At 39.1% G+C, this 25235-nt stretch overlaps 2 protein-coding genes across 2 annotated transcripts; one reads left to right on the plus strand and one right to left on the minus strand.

Annotated features, from left to right (window-relative positions):
• Positions 1-1531: 1531 nt before the first annotated feature.
• On the minus strand, positions 1532-7727 carry LOC104436488 (beta-galactosidase). The gene is made up of 18 exons (XM_010049273.3): positions 7323-7727; positions 7032-7127; positions 6787-6899; positions 6583-6649; positions 6405-6497; positions 6042-6185; positions 5422-5616; positions 5206-5293; positions 4819-4937; positions 4550-4714; positions 4166-4341; positions 3936-4045; positions 3728-3837; positions 3487-3597; positions 3073-3183; positions 2789-2994; positions 2375-2708; positions 1532-2066 (listed from the first exon to the last, which is right to left on the minus strand). Exons 1-18 carry the CDS (start codon positions 7539-7541, stop codon positions 1899-1901), a joined length of 2625 nt encoding a protein of 874 aa, XP_010047575.2. The 5' UTR covers positions 7542-7727; the 3' UTR covers positions 1532-1898.
• A 12985-nt stretch (positions 7728-20712) lies between these two features.
• Positions 20713-22606, plus strand: LOC104436489 (GATA transcription factor 21). Its single transcript, XM_010049274.3, has 3 exons — positions 20713-21003; positions 21120-21491; positions 21929-22606. The coding sequence occupies exons 1-3, from the start codon at positions 20800-20802 to the stop codon at positions 22304-22306; spliced, it is 954 nt and encodes a 317-aa protein (XP_010047576.2). The 5' UTR covers positions 20713-20799; the 3' UTR covers positions 22307-22606.
• Positions 22607-25235: the final 2629 nt, after the last annotated feature.

The following is a 25235-nucleotide window of genomic DNA, read 5'->3' on the forward strand; positions in this document are numbered from 1 at the left end:
CCTTTTGTCTCTCTGCATTCGCCTCTAGAGCAAGAAAATCATCTAAAATAATGTAACAATCGAGTCTCATATCCACACAGAAACAGCTTTTCGAGGATAATTAATGTTGCCATGTTCCATGCACCTCATTTGTGATGTTATAGTAATGATTGATGATCTCCTCTGTCGTCGACAGTAATTTTACTGAATCGACAAAAGCAATTCGTCTTTGGGCCGTCCAATAGAAAATCTATGTTGGTGTAGGCAATAATAGAATACCAAGAAATTACATGGTCCGGTCAATTTTGGCATGTTGGTTGGTCCCAACATTCAAAATCCCCAAAATCCCCCACTTGGTTGCCGTATGGGACCAAATAGGTTCACAAGATTGAGTTACTCAGAAGTAGCAGGGTTTTCTGAGGGTACTGAAGACTGCTGCTCTTTCTTTGTTTCTTCTTTTCTCTCTTTTGCTTTCTTGATTGTTGCAATGAGGGAAGCAAATTTAAGATGGTCATTGTTCGACTTATATTGTGTGATTAGCCCGTGAGTTCCTAGAAAAGCATCACTGTTAACTCACCAAGCTATATAAGATGAATTCGCTCGAGTGAACCTAGTATTAGTATAGTCGACGCTCAATGGAGGTAAACCATGACACGTCTGCTTGCAAAAACTTCCTAATGTGCAGGCCTCTTTGTGATTGATGTGTTGAACATGAAAAGATCCCACCCGCGAGTTGATCCATAGCCCATTCCTGCTTTGTTTTTGAGGTTTTTGGTGAAAGAGGGAGGACTAGGTCGTGTAAATAGAGACGATTTTGGTCTCTCTTCAAGTTGAGCATGAGCCATGCAAATTTCAACCATTCCATTTTCCTCTACTTCTCTTTTGCAAACAATCATCAATATCAGCGATGGCCAATTCATGTGAGCAGTGGTACATGTACTGTAGATATGGCAATTTTTTCTTTTTTTTTTTTTTTTTTGGGAGTTGTCAAGACTACTTTTGTTACCCATCATTTCTAATCTTCTGCAGATGCAGGTTACTGCAGAGATAAAATTGCCTTTGCCTACTATGCAAACACTAGCTTCACTTGTTTGGCAGAACTATGAACATGTACATGATTAAGGATGATTCTGTGCACTTATTTCGTATTACTGCAGTATCTCAAGAGTCCACAAATTTGTTCTGTTCCAAATGGATGTTAACAACGTCCCAAAATTTCCATGCAGAGGTTGCATCTGTCGTGCAAAGTTCTTCTTTTTCTGGACACTGAATTCCAATTCTGTTCGTTTTTTAAATAGGCAAGACTTAATTTCATTCAGTACCCTGATCTTTAGCTATGAGTATCTGAGAAATTTTAAGATTATGTTCTATTCATCAAGGCCAGCAGATTGCTTATATGGAGCAATCTCCCCCTGTGCCCATACTCAGGAGCTATAGTTCGTACATCAAGGCAAACCGAGAGTTGCTTGCAGTATTTTTCTTCTTCGTCATAGGTATTTAGTCGCATTTTGAGATTAGTAGAGGGCAGAAAGCAAGAAGAAGAAAGTGAGAGTTAACACAGAGAAGTTCTGTTTATTCAGATGCCATCCACATGGCTTGGTTTATTGATTTTCAATAGAGTGCAACAATTTTTACAAGGCAATTGGAATTATCTCCTGGGATTCTTACAAGTATATCATGAAACGGTGCAACCGGGTGGCCTACCCATGTAAAAAGAATGACTAGCTAAAATCCAATGAATAATCAGCGGATACCCTTTGTATGGTCTGGAGGTATATGTGCAATACCTGTTCGTTTATGTACATAAAGGATGTCCAAAGACAGCTTTTCTGCCAAATTGGTGTAGTACTGTGGTATGTTGCCCCTCTGGATGTTGAACCGATTCTTTGTTTGAGCAAAGCTATAAAGAGAGACGGAGTTTATGCACCATGGAGGCGGCATTCTTCCATCTCTGACACCACAGAAGCCGCATTGTTTTGACTGCATATTGCTTCGACTGAAAGTTTCTTCTCACTATTAGGACATGGATCCCCTCCAAAAACCTCTGGAGCCACGGTGACAGAGCAAGATTGTTTCCCAATGCAATTCTGCACAAAAGTCCATGTCAACCCTAAAAATTATTAATGAAGGCTGAAAATTTGTAATCATACAAACCTCTAAACTACATTTTCTCATCCATGATTTGATTATTTCAGATTATCAAACCTTGAGCAGAGTCCAACCAAAAAGTAGACAATGATCGTTTGCTCTAGTATTTCTACGCTTAATTGGTGGTTCACAGATCAAGTCTAAGAAGAAACAGTATTAATGAGGTTTTTGAAATGTGAATTTCACTGAATAAATTTGAAGTTCCTCAAGTATCCTAGCAGAAGGCAACTTAGATTTAGTCATGTACCTTCCGAAGAGCATCATATGATCTGTGAGCGTGACAAGGTCCTTCTTGATAATTTCCACATGTTCCTTGTGGCAATCCATAGCTAGCAAACTTTATCTCAGAGATTTCCTGCCCGCGAGGACACGTCAAGTGAACTTTTGGATATGTACTGTTGGATTTACCCGACGAAACCAAATGCCAGTCCTTCAGTGCAGGCTGTCCATTGAAGATATCCGCACAGACACTTCCTGTCATTCTTTTCACCAAAGAAATTCCTGCTGGTTCTCCACCCCATTCCTCAAAAACAATTAGTAAATTTGCAGTGGGATTCAGCCATGAGCGAGGAACGTGATACCTGAAAGTTTTCAAAAGCTTTGTCACAAATGTTTGTAGTGAACAAGCAAGAATAGGCAGAGAAGTTCATTTCTTCCTCACCATCTTTGAGATGGCTGTCCGCAATTAGTTCTACATTTGTTCTCGACGAAAATTCCAGCATAGTTGCATTCGCCACAGCTTCCCCCTGCTACATAAGAGGGCCAGTGTCGCCCAATACTCTGACCATTTATCCATATTTGACCTTTTCCCATGCTGCTCATATCTAAGGCTAACGGGTCATCTCCTTCTGGCGCATCGAAAGTAGTCTGAAATTCATCACAAATTCGCTGAGTCATAAGAAGAGACCAGAAGGTTTTAGTAGCTTCCAAGAAGAAAGACTTTACCTTGTACCAGGTCAAGGGCAGTTTTAGGACCACCGACGATCCTTTCATCCATTCAACAGAGGAACTACCGCTGATGGTATTTAGACCCAAAGTTTCACCCTTTAAACCGAGCTGTTCAGATGCAACAATTTGAACAATTCTTAAGCTTCTGCGTGCAATCTTAAGGGTAAGATTCTGTACATTCAATACAAGAGAACCACGTCTTGTGTTGGCCAACTCTAGACAGCCGACATTCTATTATTTAGAAGTTCTAGATTTCTGTACTATCACCATTTTTAATTCAAAACATTTTCGCCTCTCATATTGCAATTATGTTTCCAATCCAGCATGGTTGCTTATTTTATCCAAATTTCAATTTCCTGGGAGCCAATTTCAAGTTATCATAGAGAAGGAACAAGCGCACAGGGTACAAACCTTGTAGGACCATTTCCAGTTAGTCAAATTCCAAGTGCCAGAGTTAAGACCCTTTAAGGTGACTGGTCCAAGAACCCCAGCATTCCACGTCTCAAAATGGAGACCAACATTCTGAAATAAGTTTGACTTCACTTTAATGAGAATTGCAATTACCAGAAATCTGAAGTAAGATACCGTTATAAATAGAAGCCTGCTAGTGTCCATAAAAATGTAAAGCCTATAAGGAAAGGGGTAAACTGACCGGCAGACCCACGGCAATGCTTAAGAGAGACAATTTATTGATCCCCACATTTAGCTTCAAGTTGTCATTGAATGTTAGCTTTGGGTTTTCAAGTCCTCCATATACAGTCCCTGTACAAAACCTTGATGTGATAGTAAGAGTTTTTGCCACATCAGTTAGCTAAAAATCTGAAAGAAAAATTGTTCAACATTCGCACTTGTGAATGTACCTGATAGTTGACTATTGATGAAAACATGCAAGGCATGTCCTGCAGACCATACTGTGAGAACAGGATACTGACCATTCTTTAGAAAAGCTTCATCAGGTTCTATCACAATGCTGAACAAACACACAAATAAATGTCAGGTAAAGATGGATTGACATATTCATTCATTTATTCTTAGTTCAAATATGTTTTGGTGTTCTGTTTAAATCTTGATTCTGCCAAAAATTACTTACTCTGTCATGTACCACAAATAGTCTGAAGCATCTCTTGTGATGTTAATTTGTTCCAGAAGCCCTTCCATTTCAGTCGTGTCACTGTCATCAGCTGAGGGAGTTTCTTCATTATATGACTGCCACGAGAAGGTTTTATCTAGAGGAGTCATCTTCATGAGAGAGCTTTGGGCACCGACCTGTACACAGATTGTGTTGTGGTGTTAAACTCAATGCTGGGAATTCTCAAAAGGAGAGCACTATCTTCTATGCCCCTGTTCAGTTTAATATTTGCCTTGAGAAGAAATGCAAAGTTCAGTTCTGTTTCAGTTTATTTAAATTTAACAGATATTGCTTTCATTTCTACAATGGTCATCATTGTGATCGGATGAATGTTTGAGATGATACCCTTGCAGTGTTGAAAACTGCAGTTTTGCAGTCAGGTAGGATGCTGACGGACCAAGGCGGCAAATCATATTGTCTACCTCTGAATGTCACCTTTACTGAGTAATTTGGGTCGTAGTTTGCAAGAAAAGCCGCACAGGCACCAGATTCAGCTGTGAACACATGAGCCTACCCAAAATCATTTAAGATGAGTCGGTCTTGAATTCAACACAGCAAGTAACAAGCACGTTGAAGTGCAGTTCATACACAATTAAGATAGGTTATGACCATACCTCTTGTTTATTTCCAAGTGAGAGTACGGTTGCGTTGGAAGAAACTAAAGCTGATTCGCACAGCTTGATGGCTTCATGTAAATCTTTCAAATGACGCCATTTCTTTTCTCTCGGTAGACCTGGCATTGGATTGAAAATCACCATGGCCCACTCAGATTACATCATTTACATCTTTATTTTCCCTCTTAAGATAATTTCGCATATTATTCTCATAGGATTCTAAACTTTGGTAGCTTAACAGTAAAATTCTCCTTTTGAACCTTATCCAAAATATATTCTTTACTTTAAGAAGTTGGGTATCTTCTATTTCTCAAAGTTGAGAAGGAGGAGTGAATTTCAGCAGCTTAGCCCTAGCATCACTAGGAATAAGGATGTCATGTCACATACCGAATTCATCTATAGGAGCATCATAATCATAGCTTGTGGCAATGAATGGACCACCCGATGTCCGACCAAAGTTAGTTCCTCCATGATACTGTTAAAAGAAAAGAAAAATTAGAGGCAGAACATAATGCTGTTGAAGGTCATAGGATGCCGGTATTTAGCCACATGCAGGAGAAAACATCACCCTACAGATTAAGATGAAGTTAAGGTTTGAGTTACCATGTAATAATTAACAAAGGAGCCACCATTTTGAATGAACCTTGCAACGGAATATGCCAAGTCTTCAACTGGTCTATGCGGTATAGCTCCACCAAATTCTGTATACCAGCCAGTCCAGGCTTCGGTCCACATCTTTGGTTTGTAATCCCGGTTTGGTTTAAAGTTCTCACAGTAGTAGCCATTGCAGGTATCAATCTGTCGCAGAGTCACTAAATTAATCAGAAATGATAGTGCAACTCCATCTATTGACAGGTACTAATCAAGTCTGCTCTTGCCAAACTCTGTCCACCCCAAAAATGAATTTAAGCAGCCACTTGCGATCAGAGACGTTGTCTGCTAAATATTTGGGACTCGGCTTGTAGTGTAAGCTCAAGAACAAGATAAATGTAAGAAAAAGACAAACCTTCACGGTTGCTCATCTTCAACCACTAGTTAAAGCATATGAGATAAAGATTTGTCATTATAAGACCACCTATGCAGACAAAGGTGCCGATACAAACCCCACCAAGAAAGGAGCTTGTGACTAACGGAAAGGAGATTCTAAATTCCTGAAGGAGAAAGGACGACCAAAAACATGTGACTACAAAGTTCCAATAAAAACAATGATGAGAGTTGCGTACAACTGGATCAGGGGCATCTTCTTGCTTGCACATAACCCACGGAACTCCAGTGCCAAGACCAACGGCCATATCAGCAGCCCACTTGCTGTAAGCCTTGCCAGGTGCACCGATTTCCCATTCCACTGGTCCAAATTCATTCTCAATCTGCCAAAATACAAATCTAATGCTTCCTTTAGCTAGAAAAATGACAGTGAAAACAAAGGGTACAAAGGTGTCAAAGGTCGGAGTGGATTTAAACTTCTTAAAATTATCGCCCTTTTCGAAGGCGACAGTTTATATTGACAAATTAACATCACACTGATAATATGTATATGTATATATATATATATAGTCGCAGTATTAAAATACTCTAGAAGTCCTTACCTGAGAAAGAATAATTGGACCTCCCTGAGACTCGAACAGATTTTCAGCCTTCATCATGTTCACTATTTTCTCTGTGAACCGTTGCATTGCCGCCTTATGATAGTTCAACAACAGATGCAAATTATTGAGCAGGAATTAATCTGGAAATAAGATGGTAAACACATAGCTACAAAACTACCTTGAACGGCTCATTATCCGTCCTGAAAACAATGCCCGGTACGAATTTTAGCCAGACAGGGAATCCTCTGAATCAGGAAAAAAAAAACAAGAACAACAACAAGGCACATCAGCATCAAGGCACAAAGAATTTGATATGTACTAAATTTTACAACAAAAGGAAAATAACTAAAAAAATAACTTGTATAATGACGAAAATCCTCACCCAAAGTTCCATTCTGCGCAAACATAAGGACCAATGCGGAGATGCACGTAAAGTCCTGCTTGCTGTACCAGCTTTATGAACCGGACAAGATCATATCTGTCCTCAAAATAGTACTGCAAAATTATAACAAAAACAATATGTCAAATGATTACCACATAAATATATTCAAAATGACAATTAGTATATAAGCCAAAAAAAAAAAAAAAGGAAATGGAACTTCTTTTTTTTGTGTGGAAGAATTATACTTTTCCTGGAGAAGGTTCGTGTCCATTCCAAAAGACATACGTTTGGATAACATCCAAGCCTCCGTCTTTGGCCTTCTGAATAAGATCAGGCCACATCTGCACAATCCCATGTAACAAAAACCAGTCAAGAACATCTGAGGTTTGAGCTCAAACCGCTCCTGAAGCATACCAAATGAGAAGAACCCAGTCGCTCAAACGCATTGGGATGCACGAAAAAAAAAAGAAAAAAAAAGGAAAGAAAGAAAGAACAGGAACAAACACGTGAAATGCGAATTGACAAACATGGGTTACCCCGGGAGTGCTTCTTGGGTAGTGAATGGACCCAGAAATGAGGATCCTCCTCTTCCCATTGACGATGAGGGCTCTGTGGTCGTAAGTCACGGAAGCCGCGACCGAAGAAGAAGAAGAAGAGGAGCAAGAATCCCACGAGAGCAACAGTAGAAGCATCACCGCCATCACGCTCTTGGCTCCGCGCAAGGTCTGCACGTGAACTTTCGGACCGGAGCCCATGACCGTCTTCTGTACCGCAAAAAGCAACCGCTCTCTTTTCTTCGTCCGGACTACTAACAATTCAACCTCACATCACCAAAACCGAGGAACACGGAAAGACAACATCCTCAGTGGGGCGTCCGTCACGACCTTTTGCTCTTTCCTTTCGGGCACTGAGGACACTTCTCTTCTCCTTTATAGAGATGAAATGTGGCAGCAGCACAGGTCTTCCAAGGAATACAAACGCGTGGGGCCCGAATCTTTTGGCTTTCATCAACCAAGAGGACACGCCACTTCTTGGTTTTTTTTTTCCTCCTGTTCCCCATTACTGCTCATCCGTCTTTTTTCATGGATCTTGATCTGGCGAAGGATTCAACGCAAGGGGCTTATTTTAAGAAAGTTCTGCATTAATGATACGCCAGAAAAATGTACTAGAAAACCGGAAATGAAGGTCCTCTTTATGAGCATCTCTACTATCTCAGCCATTTGCTCGGGCATTGGCAAAACATATTTTAAAGGTGGTGTGATTGGAGACTGTGTTCGACAGCTCTGCAACAGATCCCAATACGGAGATGACACTGTTTGCTGTCCAATTAGAGACGTTGCCCACCGCCCAATATCTTATTAATGGAGATTTATTTATTTATTTATTTATTCTTTCCTTTTTCTTCCCCACAGCAGGTTGCAACTACTCCAATGCATGATTTCTCCACTGAAAATAAATAAATAATTAAATAATAATAATAATAATAATAATAATAAAATAATAAAAGCCAAAAGTTTTGGAGGAGCTCTCTCTGACTCCAATTTTGGACGACGTCGGATCACCACGTCCTCAATCGGTATTTGTAAATTGCACGGAGCCAGGTGAATTTGCCGTAACGAATTGGGATTATGAACGTAACCGCGTCCATTATCGCCTTCTAACCCTCTCAGATTGGGAAAGCTTTCTAAAAAGTCCTTTGCCTATCGTCTTTTTATAAAATTAGTCTTAAACTTTTCAATTATGTCAATTAAATCCTAAATCTTTTTTGTTTTTTATCATTTGAGTGCATTCAATCAATTTTGACCAGAAATCACTAAGGTGGACATCGGTTGTGCCACGTAAAAAGGCTAGCGCAACGTTGACAATTTTTTTGTTAAATTTTAATGTCTTTCGAATTTTTTTATTTTTTTCTTTTTTTTCTTTCCTTTTTCTTTTTCATTTTTTCCCTTTGTCGACCACCGCTAGACCTCATTGATGGCCAACGGAGGTCATCGGCCTTAAGTAAGGCCATTGGCCAAGCTAGGCTAGCGACAGCAACCATTCACACTAGCCCAGGCCTGGGTGTCCCACACCCAAGGCCAGCAACCTTTGCCAACCATTGGCAAGGCCCAGCAGAGGGAAAAAGAATAAGAAAAAAAAACAAAGAAGAGAAAAGGAAAAAAAAGAAAATAAGGAAAGAAAAAAAATGGATGAAAAATAATAAATAAAAAAAAAATATTAAAATATTATTAAAGTTGTTCACATCAGTATCGGTCATCCTACATGGTACAATCAGTATTCACATCAATAATTTCCAATCAAAATTAGTTGAATGACTCAATTGGCAAAAAATTAAACTGATTTAGGACTCAATTTGTAAAATTGAAAGGCTTATTATTGAATTGGCGAAAGTTTAATTGATTTAAGATTTTTTAGACAATTTTCCCCTTAAGATTTCATGGGAAATTTACGAAACTTGCATGATCACACATAAGTGAAAATCACTACTGTTGTGCCATTGATTTATGGCAATGAGATTTGTTATCGATAATTGACATGTTCATAGCACATATTACATATTACATATTATGTATTATTATATTTAGTATGCCATAGTACCATATCTTATTGTGAACACGCAAAACATGCTATATTCTTAACTCAATCTTATCAAAGAGATCTATATCCATCACTTGGGATAACAGCTAATTGATTCGAAAAGTTCAAACCATTAAATAAATGTGCGGTTCATTATATTTAAATCCCGTTATGCTTTTTGGTTGGTACGAAAATTAAAGACGGGTGCTTTGATGTGTCTATAAGATGCTTTGCCCCTTAAAGAGCACCAATTGGGAAAGGGATTCTCGAGATAAATCCTTGCTTAACCCAACGAGATGGAATATATGAAGGTCTCTTTGCCATGTGGGTCGCTTTAATAATCTTTATCCCAAAGTTATGTTCCTTGGTAATTATGTTAGGGACACTCTTATGTGACACAAGCCATTGATCTTGCCCTTCGAGGTTTTTGGTCCTAAACCTTCAGCTACAAGATTATCAACGACTGAAGTGTATAGATCAATCCTCCAAATATCTCCTTCCATGTGAAGCATGCCCCTTGGATAAGGATTCGTGGTGTTTTTTTTTCCTATATTGACCTAACTATAATAGCCCATTAAGTACGGTCGAAACCTATGTAGCACCGACACAGACACACGACATGCGACACGATACGCCGACACGTCATTTCTTAAAAATAGAGAATTTCGACACGTTCCGACACGTTATATATTAAATATAATTTTATATATAATAATAATAATAATAATAATAATAATAATAATAATAATAATAATAATAATAATAATAATAATAATAATAATAATAGCCTAGAATTAATTTAATAAAAATATTAAATAATAATTCATTATTTTAATTTGTTATAATAATAATAATAATAATTTAATAATAATAAAAAATAATAATAATAATAATAATAATAATAATAATTAATAATAATAATAATTTTAATTTGTTACAATAATATTTACACAAAAAGATATTAAATAATATCATTCATTATTTTAATTTGTTGTTTAAAGAAAAACTTAGAGGAAAAAATATTGTTTAAAGAAAAATGATATTTTTAAATTTATTTATTTATCATATATAGCATTTTTTATTTCTTCTTTCATAGTTAAAGACTGAAAAAAAAAATATTGATCCCGTGCATGTATATTTATAGCAATTTTATTACATTTTGTGTATTTTATTACTTATTTTGTGTATATTTTTTCGGTTTTTAATATTTTGCATTTCTTTTATTTCCTCTTTTCTTCTTTGCGTCATCTTCCTGGACGCCTGCATCATCAAAAACCCCCAAAATATCAACCACCGAGAAAAAAAACCCTTTTTACCGGAATCTCCTCGGATCCGCTGCCCGCGCCGTCCTCCCCGTCCCCGTCCTTGTCGTCGCCGCCCATCGCCAAGTCGTCGCAGATGGAGGAGACGGCGTTCAGCAGGTCAGGGGGCAGGGGGAGGTTGCGGGAGATGAGGCTGAACCAGCGACTTCGTCTTCCTCCTTTCTCTCTCCTCTGTCTTCTGGGGATAAGACCCACTCTTTTATTCAAAATGCTCTCTTGCAATTCGCCTCCATCTCTGCATCCATCTTCGTCTGCTTCTTCTTCGACCTCCAGCGTTGCTGCCTCCTACCCAACTCCTCTCCCACCCTCCACGTTGACGCTCGGGTCGGCGAACCATCACCGTCCCGCTCGCACTGCTGCTACAGCGGTGACTGCTGCTGCTACTGCTGGGGCGGGGGCTGTCGAGTTGGGCCACCATGGATTGGAGGGAGGCACGCGAAATCGAGCCAAAAGAGACGAAAGTCGGGGGAGAATAAAATCGAATTTTTAATGGTTTATCGGTTCGTGGTTCGGTTCGGTTCGGTTAACCGATAAAAACCGAACCAATAAAAAATATCGGTTTTTAATGACCACGTGTCGGTTTTTTCGACACTCGTGTGGACCGCGGAAAGAGTGTTGGGATTTTTCGCATACTCGGGACGTGTCGGGCGTGTCGGGACACACGTGTTGGAGTGTCGAACACCACACGAAAGATTCTGGAGAATGTCCGTGCTATATAGGTTGAAACTACACTTCCAAGATCCTAGGGCTCCTATTTGTACACTGACCTCATCCGCAGACGGTTGCAACTCCCTAGGTTGCTATGCCACTCCATCATCGATCGATATCTTTGTCTTCAATCAGCATTATAGTCTTCGTGTTCTCCTCTCAATCCAACACTTAGCTAGATCTAGGTGGCCAACTCATTGTGTTCTTCGTCGACGTGTCCTATTGATTGCCCTTTGACTACCCGTTGATGCTGTCTCACTGTCGGTGACTACATTAGCGATGTAAATATCCATGCCCTTAATCATGTCTTCATTCTATCTCCTTTGTTTTATTTTCATGTGTCCAATATCTAGCCAAATTTACAATAATATCGGCCCGTATATTGGTTATTTTATCAACAACAAAAAAAGATGTTAGTCAACCATGCGCCATCATAAATCAATAGCCGTATTTCATGGTCATTGATAATTATCGTCCATAATCATCAATGAGCTTTCTATAATTGTCAATACTTGCTTGATGTAAATGTTACCGAATCAACAGCTTATCAATATTAATTCCATCATTAAACTCTTTGGCTAGATCAATTTGGTGTCGATTATATATCGGACCAAATTGACTTCGTATTGATTCTAAAGAGTTAGCTTCTTCTTTTTTTGGTGTAAACAACCTACTTTCTCTTATTGTTCTTTTCTTGTTTTTTCATCTCTCTCGATTTAGATTTAAGAGCTCCCTTCTTCAAGTCTAGTTCTCGATTGGAGAATTCAAACTTTCCCAATCTAGTTTTAGTTCAGAGTGTTATCCTATTCTAATCTAGATTTAGGAGTTCAATAAATATGCTTTTGGGGATTCGATATCCCCATATTCTATGCGCATATGAGTTCTCTGTCTCCAGCTTCAATGATGATCCAGTGAGCTTAGTGCCTTGTTGAATCACAAAAATTTGCTCATCCACATTTAGATTTGTGTTTGCTCAACCTATTTTGATTGTCTCCATATGACGATGGTGCAAAGAAAGCCAAACCTAAGCATGCACCGCTAATTAACAACTTTGTAGTTATACACTAACAAAGACATGGGATCAAGTGATCCATTGCCGATAATTTTACTTGATAAATCCGTTCTCATAGAATGAGTATGTGCTTAACTTTGCTGTTGCTCCGGTAATCCTTTTCGATTTTTGGATTTTGTTTTGCTTTTCAATATTTTTGCTCTGTTTCAATTTGCTTTGTCATGAAAATTATATATTTCTAATATATCCTTTGAAGCAATAAATGTAATTTTTTTTCAACCAAAAAAAAAAAAAAAAAAACCCTGCTTTCTCATCAATGAAATGAATAACCAAATCATTCGATAATTACGTCTTGGGAACGTCAGTAAACTCAAGTTCGACTGTGTAGATCCGATCCCATCTGGGGCACTCCCCTTGCGTAAAAGCAAAGAGGGATGGTGTTTCCCAATTCCCCAAGAAAAACCTCGAAAACGACATTGCTTTGTCGTCACGATGATTACACGACTTCATGCTTTTACCTCTGTGCAGTCGAAAAATGATGAAGCCATCTTCAGTTGCTTTCACGCTACACATGGAACCCCGATTACATCTCCGTAGGGTAGGGTAATAAGTACAGCTTCGACATGACATCATTTACAATTTTAAACCATCTGGTCTGGCTCAAATCGAGTACCTCCATAAACCCATCCTGACGCCATGTGCGCAACGCCTTCGTAGAGTTATATACGAATTAAATTGATCGTGGATAAGGTTATTAGCTTCTCGTCTCCACTAATGTATCGCCATGTAGAACTTTAGCAGCACCTAAAAGTAGCGGGGAAGAATTATTGAAATAATTTTGGGTTTCTTGTCATCTCCTTTCGGCACCCTCTGGACTTTAAAACCCTAGACACTTTTGTACCTTTGAAGATTCCGAAAACCTTCTCCTTTGCACATTACAATCCAACACCATTAGTTACCAAATCATCTCCACTTATGTGTCGCCAGGCGGAACTTTAGGAGGACCTAAAAGTATTGGGGATAATTATAAAAAAAAAACCATTTTTGGATTTCTCGTCGTCTCCATTTGACACCCTCCGGGCGTTATAACCCCGGACACTTTTGTGCCTTATAAGATTCCGAAAACCTTCTAATTTTCACATTTCCGTCCAACAGCTAGGGACGCGTCCACGAGAATTTTAGCAATTTTTTTTGGGGATGAGGACATTGATATGAAACTTCCAAGGACAAACGTGGAGGCTCTCTTTTCGCTGTTCATTCGTGACTCGTGAGATCTAGTTGCCTGGTGATCATTCTCCTGGAGCGGGGGCTATGGCGCCACCAAACCAGCTAGTTTTGTCTACATTAGGAAGAAACTTCCCAAGTCTTTCGCACGTGAAAAATATAAATGAAGCTACTACAACGTGATTCATACTATCTATCAGCAAAAAGAAACAAGATCTTGTTTATAATTGAGAATGATGTAACATAGAAGTATAAGATATCAGTTATATTAAAATCCTATGATGATGAACTAGAATAAATATCTTGTATCTTGATTTTTTTTCTCGCTTTTATTCTCTATTTCTTGTGATTATGTGTCGTCGAATCCTACCAAAAGCTTGGCCTAAAATTTGTAGATTTAGGGTGTATTTATTTCAAGAAAAACTTCATAATAATAAAAAATGCCTTTTGAAAAATAATTTTTTAGGAAAATGTTATCCCCTTTTCAGATCAAAGCATTCATTTTCCTAACTTTAAGCGTGCATATTTTCTTTGACCGTAAATAATTTTATGGTGTCTAATTATTTTTAGCAAACCAAACGCATAAAAGTCCATAAAACCAATTCACAAACAATTCTTTCGCTTAAGTAAACACATCCTTAGTGATTATTGACATAACCTTGCTCATAGTTAGTGAGGATTCTACCCTTCTATTTTGAAAAAAAAAAAAAAAAGATTCTTTTTTCGGCGGGTAAGTTAGTTACTAGTTGGTAACTATCTAGAAAGTGTTACCCGTCACTAATATCACAATAATTTACTGTTGTCTTACAACTCTTTTTTGACTGCTCGTAAATTATCTAACTTTTCGTATCTTTTACCAACTTTCATCCGTCTTTCTTGCCAATGCCTTACCAACTATGTAATGAATAGCTCTATTTTTACTTGAGTGACTTACCAATTTTTTCTAATCAAATTACCAACTAATTATGGGCTATCAATTCTCATTTTAACAACTATCCAATGTTTATAGAAATTTGTTTAATTTTCTGCTAAACTAAGGTCAACTAAAGACCAACCAATTCTCGATGAAAAAAATTTGTTTCTTAAATTTATCATCTTTTTTATTGTTTGCAAATTTTTATTTCTCTTTCTTGTAAACACCTTAGATTTATTAACTCTTATATATATATATACCTCTATTTGTGGGGAGAAGAACATTTGAAATACCAAAAGTTGCGTACGTCGCTCACTTTAATGTTAAAAGTTTCCTTTAGATCACTTAAGTACTAAATTTTTTGAAAAACGATCTTTTCAATGTGAACTCCGATCTATTTGGCCAGAAATCTAACGTGACCTTCTTTTATTAGTTTCTTAGGCTGACATGACTCACCGGAGAGTTCAGTCAACATCGAAACCCTAAAACAACGTCGTCTAATTCATTTTGCCTAGATAAGAATCCTAAATTCTCAAATTGAAAGTTAATCTCAATTTCAAACCCTAAGCCGGCCATTGAAATGGCCATCTCCATGCCTTACCCGATGACTCGATCCCTCACCCTCTCTCACCCTCCTCTGTCTCTTTCTCTCTCTTATCACTAAGTATCACTGAAGAAATAAATAAATAAGGAACTCCATCATCATAGTAATTTCCTCAAACACCTGGTGGGCATATGGTGTTCCACGGCAAGGAGACAAATCAAGAGCAGAGAAAGTGGACAAAGGGTTTTGAACGGACCGAGATGGGAGAGCAAGTGGGGACAATAGACATGGAGTTGGTCTTGGCGTGTGACACAGAGGTGGGAAGCCAATTCCAAGCCTTGCTTTCGAGAGACGAATGTATGGGAAGCCAAGCCCAACCTTCTTGTACTCCATCTCAAACCTCTATTAGGGCTGGTTCCACACGATCTTCGCGCCCTTGCCAAAGGCTCCATTGTTGTTGGTGGTGGTCGCCGTTGTCATCTCTATCTCTCTTATGCTTCCTAAGTCGAGTGAGGTAGGGAACTGAAAAGCATGTCGTGTGGCTTCGTTTTGGACATTCGAGCCACGTAGGCTGTGTGAAGTTGTTTCTGTAGTCCAATTGGACTATATTTTTTTAAAATCTGCTAAGGTCATTTTAACAAGTTAATTATAAAGCTCATATAATCAATTTGGCTGAAATTTCTCGTTGGTGACACAAAGCAATAGTTTTTATTTTAATTCGGCACTTTTTAACATAAACTTTTAATATTAAAGTGAGCGTTATACATCACTTTTGGCACTTTTAATGTACTTCTTCCCATTTATGTTACTCCTTTCCTCCACTATGTTATCCACTAGTTTCAATTTACCAACTCTTATTTGAGTTGCTTCCCCACGTTTATTTGCTTATTTTTAATCTTTCCAACTATTTTAATGATTTACTAACTTTAATTGCCTTTGCTTTTCAATACGCTATATTTATCAACTCTTTCTAAATGTTACAGACCTTAGCTAGAATGACAACCAACTTTTTTTCCAAGCGAGTTACCAGCTAGTTTTGCCTTATCAATTCTAATCTGAGTTAGCTCCAACGTCCATTTGGCTTTTTTTTTTTAAATTACTAATTTCTCTTATTTATACACACACATATAAATAAATGATCCCCATCTTGACACGTCTCGAACTCATCCCTTCTGCATCCCTAGTCTGACCAGTAGACATTGACTTCTGCATCCCTAGTCTGACCAGTTGACATTGAGCAAGGGACATCATTAGTAGTAGGGTATTCTTCCCTACGTCGAGAAAATGATCAAAAAAATTTTAAAAGCCAATTCAATTATAAACATTTTGATTGTACTAATTGAATCATAAATATTTTATTAATTTAGTTATTTTAGTCAATTTTGATCGGAAATTACTCACGTAGACACTGATCATCATACATTACACAATCGAATATAGACAAATTTGACAATTGAAAACATCATTTTTTTATATTTTTCTTTTTTTTTTTTTTTTTTCTTTTTCTTGCTTCCTTTGTTAGTCATTGGGTGTCGAGCAACAGTCAACGACTAGTCACAAGAGAGGACTAGCGAGGGCACACCTCTTCCAAGGCCGGCGAGGTTGAGCCTCACCAAATCCCTACAAGGGCAAGCCTCACCCATAGCTGGTGTGGTTGGCCCTTGCCTTATGGTTGGTCGCCGACCATCACCGAGGCCAAACAACCGATGAAGGAAGAAAAAGAAAAAGGAAATAAAAAAAGAAAATAATAAATTTTTTTTAAAATATAAAATTTGTTTACGTCGCACCGATTATATCATATAGGACGGTCAACATTCACGTCGGCGATTTCCAATCAAACTTAGTTAGAATGACTTAATTAGTAGAACGTGAAAAAGTTTATGACTCCATTAACACAATTGAAAAGTTTATAATTAAATTGGTAAAAGTGCATTGGGTTATGATTTTTTTAATTATCTAAACAGTGGCCTAGCAGATCGTGCACGTCATCTCCAAACCCTTTTTTGGACGAAAAAATATCCAAACCCTTTTTCTCCCAAATCCTTTTTCTCCCGGCCTCTCCGCCAATGATTAAAAGCTTCGCATTCCCCAACGACGCGTGCGGTGACTACCCACTAGTTAGGTCTGAGAGAAGGTATTGACCGGCACTAGTTTTCTAATCTCGAAGCATTAAAGCGCGAAGCCCCGCTTCAAAGAGCGCCCCTTCCGGTCGTGACATCGCGCGGTTTCGACAGCGATCTGTTGACGACGAACCCTCGTAATTGGAAGAAGAAGAAGAAGAAGAAGAAGAAGAAAAAGAGATGAGTGCTGCTGCTGCTCCTCTTGCAACTGCGGAGAGAAAGACGAACTTGACATGTTTGGGCCCAATTCAATGGGCCGACACCAACTTCTTCTTTTTAGCTTCTTGGAAGGGATGGCTTTCGGAAAGAAGTGACGCCGATTGGCTTTTTGTTAGGGGCTCAAACAAGGTGCGGCTAATTGGGAATGGCAGAAGGAAATGGGTACTCTCTTATGGTCCATGTAGAATGATTAGTTCGATGAAGCATGAAGAAACCGAAATGTGAATTGTTTTGTATGGCATGCCAAGGTAATCGATGGGCGGGCCTGGATTGGGCCCAAGTGGGCCAGGCCTTATAGCTTTATGCTCGCCCAAAAGTGCCTTCAGGCTCTTGTAGCAGGAGGTGGCTCTTGGCGGGCCCGACAAGCTGTCAAGCTCATAATCAAGTCTAATCATATGTATTGGAAGTTTTGGTCCGGAGTACTAAATGAGGAGGGTATGGCATTGGTTTTCAACCTAAATGTCAAAAGCGGGAACAGTTATTGCTTCTACACAAAGTCATGAACAGTCGAGGAGCCCAAACCAAGGGACTTGCCATTGCCTCCAAATTGGAATTCAAAGAGCGGGAGAGACCGAAGTATAGGATTGAAGTTGAAATTTCATTTTGAAAATTAATGTGACGCTTTTGTTTCCGATTCGATTTCTTGTTCAATTATTAAGCCTTTAGATTGAGTTTCCTGACTTGAATTCCGCAACTAGATCGTGTAAGTAAGTCCATTCTATATTGATTTCTTGAACTCTAGAGCTTTTTAAATCTCATCACGGTTGATTACTATTGATTTACCTTTTCTTTGAATAACTCGGAGACTTGAATTTAAGGACATGATTATTTAGAAGCCCCAATCTACGCACCCGATTGAATAGAGACTATCAACCTCAAATTGACTAATGATTCTGCAGACTGGAAATAACTTTTTCATCAGAAGATCACCTTGCAAGTGGCCACACAAATCCATACAATTCCTTTAGAGAGAGAGAGAGAGAGAGTGGTCCAACATGAGGGTGACTGTCCGGAGGGGACATGGCCCCTCGGATTTGCAATCCCCAATTGAAAACAACGCGAGTTTGGAGTTTCCCCCGGTCGCTGACACCCGCCATCATGACCAACTTCATCTTGTCCCCATCGCCCTGTCTCTACCTATCTATGCCCCGCGGCAGTGATCCGTACCTAGAACACGTAGCCTTTCTCGGGATCTTACATACAATTTCTTCTGGAATTTTACTTCATCTTTTAGCTATTGGACCTCCTCCCTCCATCTTATAAGGACAATCTGGCGACAATTCGTATCCACATTAATTTAAATCGCAGTCTCCATCTATCTATCGATTAATTGCGAAGCGGTCCAGCCCGTGTATGGAAAGGAATAATTTGACAGCACTCTAAATGCGAGATCATGCCCCGACCTACCAGGCTACCACCCATCATGACACAGAACATATGCAGGAGTTTCTGCCGAGATCAAGTGCCGGCCGTGCTGCTTTTTGGCATGTAATCGATATAAACGATTGCTCGACTAAGCGTACGGGGTTGCTTCTCTGTTCAGACAAAGATAGACAATGACAACCCGTTGGGGTGACGAGTTTCTGTCTGTAGATGAATACACCGCTGGCTGAAGCAAGTATTTTTCAGTGTCATAAGTAACAAAGCAGTAGGATATACGCCTTCTTGCTGTCCGGAATATTTCGGCTGGCGAGTCCAAATCACCTAGCCATGAATTTTGGCACGTACATGTGCGGATAAGACACGACGGAAGGGTATTCCATTCTTGGAGTTAAATGGGACATCACAGTCCTTAACCTCAAGAACATGTCCTTACCACACGCGTTGCTGTTAATGACGTTTAGAAAGAGCTCGCAAGACGTTTTCAAGACAAGGATCGCTTTCATCAGGAAAAACCAGCAATCGCTTAACTTCCAAAAATTTCAGTGATTTAATTAAAGCCAGCCAATCCCTTTTCGATTCTCTTCCTCGACTGTTTATTACAATAACAGCAGTATATATAACCTTTCAAAGCCCCTCGTGGACATAATCCAGGTTTCCCAAAACGTTCAGTATCCTAGTCAAAGCCTAATCTCGCTTAATAGAGATTAAGTAGAGAATAACACGAAAAGGTTAGGGAGGTAGGGGCTCTGAACCCCATTCCAGTATGTACCGATCGTTTGGCTAATCTTGCAGCTAAAAGCGGGGAGAAAAAGAAGACAGTGATCTACTGAAAACAGAGAGGAATCCAAATCAAATCGGGAAAAAAGCTGATGAATTGTCAAACGGTGAAAAAGCTGAAAGGGGGATTTTAATGACTCGACAATGGAATGAACGACTTGAAATGATTCTGCCATTTCGTTATAAAGCTTGGATTCTTTCTCCCGTTCAGGTAGACTTTTGAAGGAGATTCTGAGTAAAAAACCGCCCTAAACTGTGTTAAAAGACTGCTATGGTCACCTTATTTTCCGCTATAAACTGTGACAAGAGCACGAGGTGCACGATGTTGTGAGACTAGAAAAGACTGCTACATTTGGCGAGAATTAGTCTAGTATATTGAAAAAAATCTAGGATTCCTGTTTTTGAGGGAACAAAAGGGTAGACAAAATTAGGTTTTAGGATAAATATAGGAAACATGCGACAAAATAGACCAAGTGTTGTGTTTTTGCGTTTGTTCTAATGCGCCTGTAATGTCTCTTCTACATTGCACAAGCATTCAATGAGTTTTTGGCAAAATCCCAGCTGCTCACTATGATACTGTTCCTAAGGTCCACGCAATGCACAATTTTTCGTGTTGTGATCAATTGAGTGACTTAGTGCACAAGCAATTACAGCAGCGGTCTAGAGATTTATGTGTAAGGAGATAATGAAGATGAGATATATGAAGAAAATTGCTCCACAAATAATAATATTTAGTGATGAGCCTAACCTTCATGTCGCACTGCTACAAAACTTAGTCATTACATCAATTGCACTACTTATTAAATCTTTTAATTATATAGTGAGTATTAAATAATTTACAAGGTAATGGCATCTAGAGTTGCTCAATTATCCAAATAAATTATCTGGAATCAATTCAATTATGTTCTTGTAAAAGTAATGAGCATTTTACTTCTAAGGTACACATTCATAATTGATTCTTTATATTACATCGCTTCGCTTTAATTTCTCTTTTGGTCCATTATTTTTTAACTTCACTGCAATCTCAAGAACTCATGTGAAGGCCCCGTAGAAATTTCGGTGCTTTAAGCTTCCCTTCAAAAGAGTCCAACTCTACACTGCCACGCCTCTCTTTTCTATTTCTTTTGCTAACTTCTTCTCTTTCACAACATTGGCTCCACTTTTTGCCTCTCTCTCTCTCTCTCTCTCTCTCTCTCTCTCTCTCACACGCGCAAATGACTCCAGATGATCGCACGAGAGAGTTTAACGAATATCAAGAAGAAAGCTTAGCTTCAAGACCTCAACCTCATCATCATCGTCAAGCTACATCCCCATGCTTTTCTAGTATTATAACCCCAAATTATGTCTTGCATAGCTCAGTTGAAGAACAAGGTGGATGTTTTCATAGAGCTTCGCAGCCTTCAGATCGTGGACTAGAGGTAAATTAATAAAGCCATCATATGATATATTGCTAAGCATGACATATATTTACAGCTTAATTTGAGCTGGCTTAAAATTCTCGCTTACTAGATCGACCCTTTCTGATGACAAACAGGCTTTGCCGGCTCCAATCAGCATAACAACATCCCAGAAATTAGAAGATCAAAGAGTTGAGGAGGATCATCAAAAGGGACGCCATGAACACAGCTCGTCATCATCATCATCATCATCATCATCGCTGCCATTTAAGTGGACATCCTCCAAGATGAGGATGATGAGGAAGATGATGATCTCAGAAAAGAGACCACCGCCAAATAAATCATCAGCTCACGAGTCTGAAGACCGGCCGTACCCTGACTCAATTACCTTGTCATGTCCTCAAATGGATAGTAACGGTGGCTGCAGCGGCAACACCGCAGTTAGGGTTTGTGTCGACTGCAACACATCGAAAACCCCACTCTGGAGAAGTGGTCCCAAAGGTCCCAAGGTTCTTTCCTGTTCTTTCCCTTGAAATTTAATCCTCCCTTAATCCTCACTTGGTAATATAATCACAGATCATTCATCTGGGTCTAAAAGCTTAGTGATCCTTCCATGAGTATTTTATTCTCTGAAATTTATTTCTGTGATGCACTCACTTTTGGAGAATGAAAGAGAAAAGAGTGATCGATTTGACTTCTGAGATCTTTTTACGTTTTTTGCTAAAAATTATTGGTCTTGAACTGGGTTTCTCATAATGTTTCAGTAGTTGTCAGGTTTAGAACAACATTTTGAGGAATTTTTTACAAATAGGAAATGTTCTTGAAGTTTTGTTTGCCCAAGTGCTGCTGTGATTTCGTAAAGATAAGCTTCCTTGAGAACATAAAATCATCAAGGACTCTCCCATAGGAAATTTAATTAACCCCGTCCTTTTATTTCGAGGCACAGACGCTTTGCAATGCTTGTGGGATCCGGCAGAGGAAAGCGAGAAGGGCCATGGCCGCCGCCGCCGCCGCAGCTAATGGTAGAGTTGTTCCTACTCCTACTATGACTTTGCCTGCGAAGTGTAAGCTGAAAAACAAAGACAACAAGAGACCAGGAAGTAAAGCAGCTATTGATCAAGAATCAGAAACAATCAAGAAAAGATTCAAGCTTCCCCCTCCAACATTAGCATCTTCCAAAGAGACGAAGCAGCTTTGTTTGGAGGACTTTGCTGCGAGACTAAGCAAGCGTTACTCGGCAAATCTCCAGCGGGTGTTCCCACAAGAGGAGAAGGAAGCTGCCATCTTGCTTATGGCCTTATCCTGTGGCCTCGTCCATGGTTAATAGAACTATTGATAGAACAGACAAAAATGGTTTAATGGGCATTAAACCACCTATATTTTCCACAAAGTTATCATTCCAATAAGGTCATGTAACGATATGCGATATGCTGGGCATTGCGGCACCGGTTACATGCGGTAACTCCATCCTGAATGGTTTTTATGATCATTGCTTGCTTCTTTAGGTCGTCCCCTCCGCAGAGATAGCCGATTATGGATGATAAATTGGAAAATCGCTAATAAGTGCAAGGTTCATCATCTTAAACATCAAGCTCTGTAAGCTTGCAGTGCACATTGTTCTTCCTCTCTGGCCTTCTCTCTCTCTCTCTCTCGAGCTGTCTCTCTCTTCCCCATCTTGTCAATTATTTGCCCTTCTTTTTCCCAGTTAAAATATTAGTTTTGTTTTCTCTGATTCTGCAATGTGAAGACAGGAATTGTTTTACTTTCTCTCGGGAAGATAAGGTCATTTGTAACATTATTTTTTGTCGTAAGGCTTTAACAGGTACTGGGTAGACACATATATGAAGGAAGACTGTATTTGGCGCAATGAGCATCGGTGGTTCGTTTCCATAAAAATCTGAGGGTGGTGGCAAAAAACTTATGGGGACAGAAAGATCAGTGGAAAAGAATATATTTTCCGAAAAGCAATTGTGCAAGCACAATGATAGTTCTATGAGGAAATGAGCACGCATTGTTATTGCATGTGTGCCTAGATTACAAGGTCGATTACATTTTCTATTGAAAGTAGTATTCTTAACAAAATCTAGAAATCAGAACCAAGTCATGATGATACGAGTTAACAGATTTGTTCAGTGCCTAGTGTAAGAAGTTCGAGGAGACGAAATTTTGAGAGAGAATATCCTGTCACTTAGGCATCTTTTCAGGTAATTTTCTCTTCTTCTTCTTTTTTTTAATCCCTCATGATTTTTTAAGAGAATCTTCAAGGAAGCACAAAAGTACTAGAAAAATAAGGTTTATGCATCTTTTTGGGCACCTCTCATTATGGTTTTAATTTCTTTATCAAAGTGACTGCACTAATCTGAAGGGCTTTGCAAAAAGCATTCTCAATTGATTAGCTATGTATAGAGAAGAATCTAGAGCAAGCATGTATGAGGGGCCAGACTAGTTTAGCAAGTGGATAATGGTTATTGTTTTGAGAATTGAAACTCATTCTTTTCAATCACTGATGAGTTTTGACTAAAGCTTCCTCTCTTTTTTTCGTTAGAAAGATGCCATATTCCATAGATTTGCCCTAATTCAATAAGCTTTCAAGTACGTGCAATCGATTTTGATCCTTTTTCCTGCACTACTAGCTCTTGACTTTCTAAGGACCATTAGCACTTTAGAAAACTTTCCTCAAGAATCTTTCATGAGAAGTGAATCTAGTGTGTGAGAATTCAATGGGTGTTTCACAATCGAGTCGCCATTATTGCATGTTATGGCTCTTCAATTTGGAAGATTTTGCTAACTAATAACACTTCCTTAAATTAGGAATGTCGGGAAATTCAAAAAATTTGGTGGGGGCATGGTTTTAGGGATGAACATGCGAATTTTTTTATTAAATTCAGGGCCTAAGCATAATTTCGAAAAGGTTGGGGGGCCTCGCTCTAAATCCGACAGTGCCTACGTACGTTGAAAAAATATTGGCCATAATTAAGTAAAATTGAAAAACTAGATGCTCTTTTGGTGAAATTTGGAGAGTACATTACTTGAAGCCACTAAATGGAGATGTTCGTTCACGGTTTGCCGCGACAAGACAAGAATCTCCAGTTGTATAATTTGGTGCCTTGTGGAAAGGACCGTGTAAAGATTCACAACTGAGATACTACGGACAAAAATGTCCCACAAAAAAGAGAAAAGGCATGTACTGCTCACTTCTTACTCATACCAAACTTTTTAAACCTTTAGATATATCATAAAATCACATTCGACCGTCGAGACGTTTATATTGAATAAGATACAGGTCAAATTGTATAAAGATGAAAAATTTATTATCTTACATAATGTTTGGTAAATATACAGATATTCAAGCTGAATTGAATGTCAACTTAATAGCTCTCATTGCCGGTAACCTCTCAACATGATGATTCTCGTCGTTGGCAAATCCCACCTCACTTTCTTTTCCTCCTCCTCTCCGCCCATGCAGGATTGAATCTCAACCATTTAGATCTTTGAGCCTTCGCAATCCAAGCTACTTGACCATCATCATCATGTAAAATCTTTAGTAACCACCGGTCCCTCCTTCATATTGATCAATGGCCTGCAATCTTCAACAATCACCAGTTCGGTTGCTATTCCTACCCTCGCGACCAGCGCCAAGGTCGAGGCCCGGCGAACGAATGGGTGGTGAATTGAGGTACAGCTGCTCGTGTTACGAAGGTGCGTGAGGCGGAGACAACAGCTATTGCTCTAAATCTGGCCATAGAGGGGGCAACGGCTAGTGCTCTTGATCTAGCCATGAAGCTCCTTCGTGCTCTCCATGGCTAAGGTCGAGTCGAGCTCAACCATGGAGGAACTCCAAATCTGGCCTTGGAGCTCCCCTGTGGCCGAGGTTGAGTCGAGCTCGTCAACGGCAACAAGACAATACTTGGCAGGAGGCTATGGGTGGCGGTTATGGATGGATAATGGGGATAGAGAAAAGCAATGAGTGTGAGACATATCCTATTTATCTTTATCCCACCCTCACATAGGATACTTTTATCCTAATTATATCATTTTGATATGTTTAATCTTGATTACTGAATATAACATCGCCATCAAACTAGATAACTGATACATATGACCATGACAATCTCTGTTTTTTATTAATAGAAGGGTGGAGAAGAATGACCAGCGCAATTACTTTCTCAAGGCATTGCAATAAGAATCTCACTCTACTGAGGAATGTTTAATTTAGGATAAAGCTGCCCAGTCCTTCTATAGGCATACCAGCT

This window comes from Eucalyptus grandis, chromosome 3 (assembly GCF_016545825.1).
Source record: "Eucalyptus grandis isolate ANBG69807.140 chromosome 3, ASM1654582v1, whole genome shotgun sequence".
Lineage (NCBI taxonomy): Eukaryota > Viridiplantae > Streptophyta > Magnoliopsida > Myrtales > Myrtaceae > Eucalyptus > Eucalyptus grandis.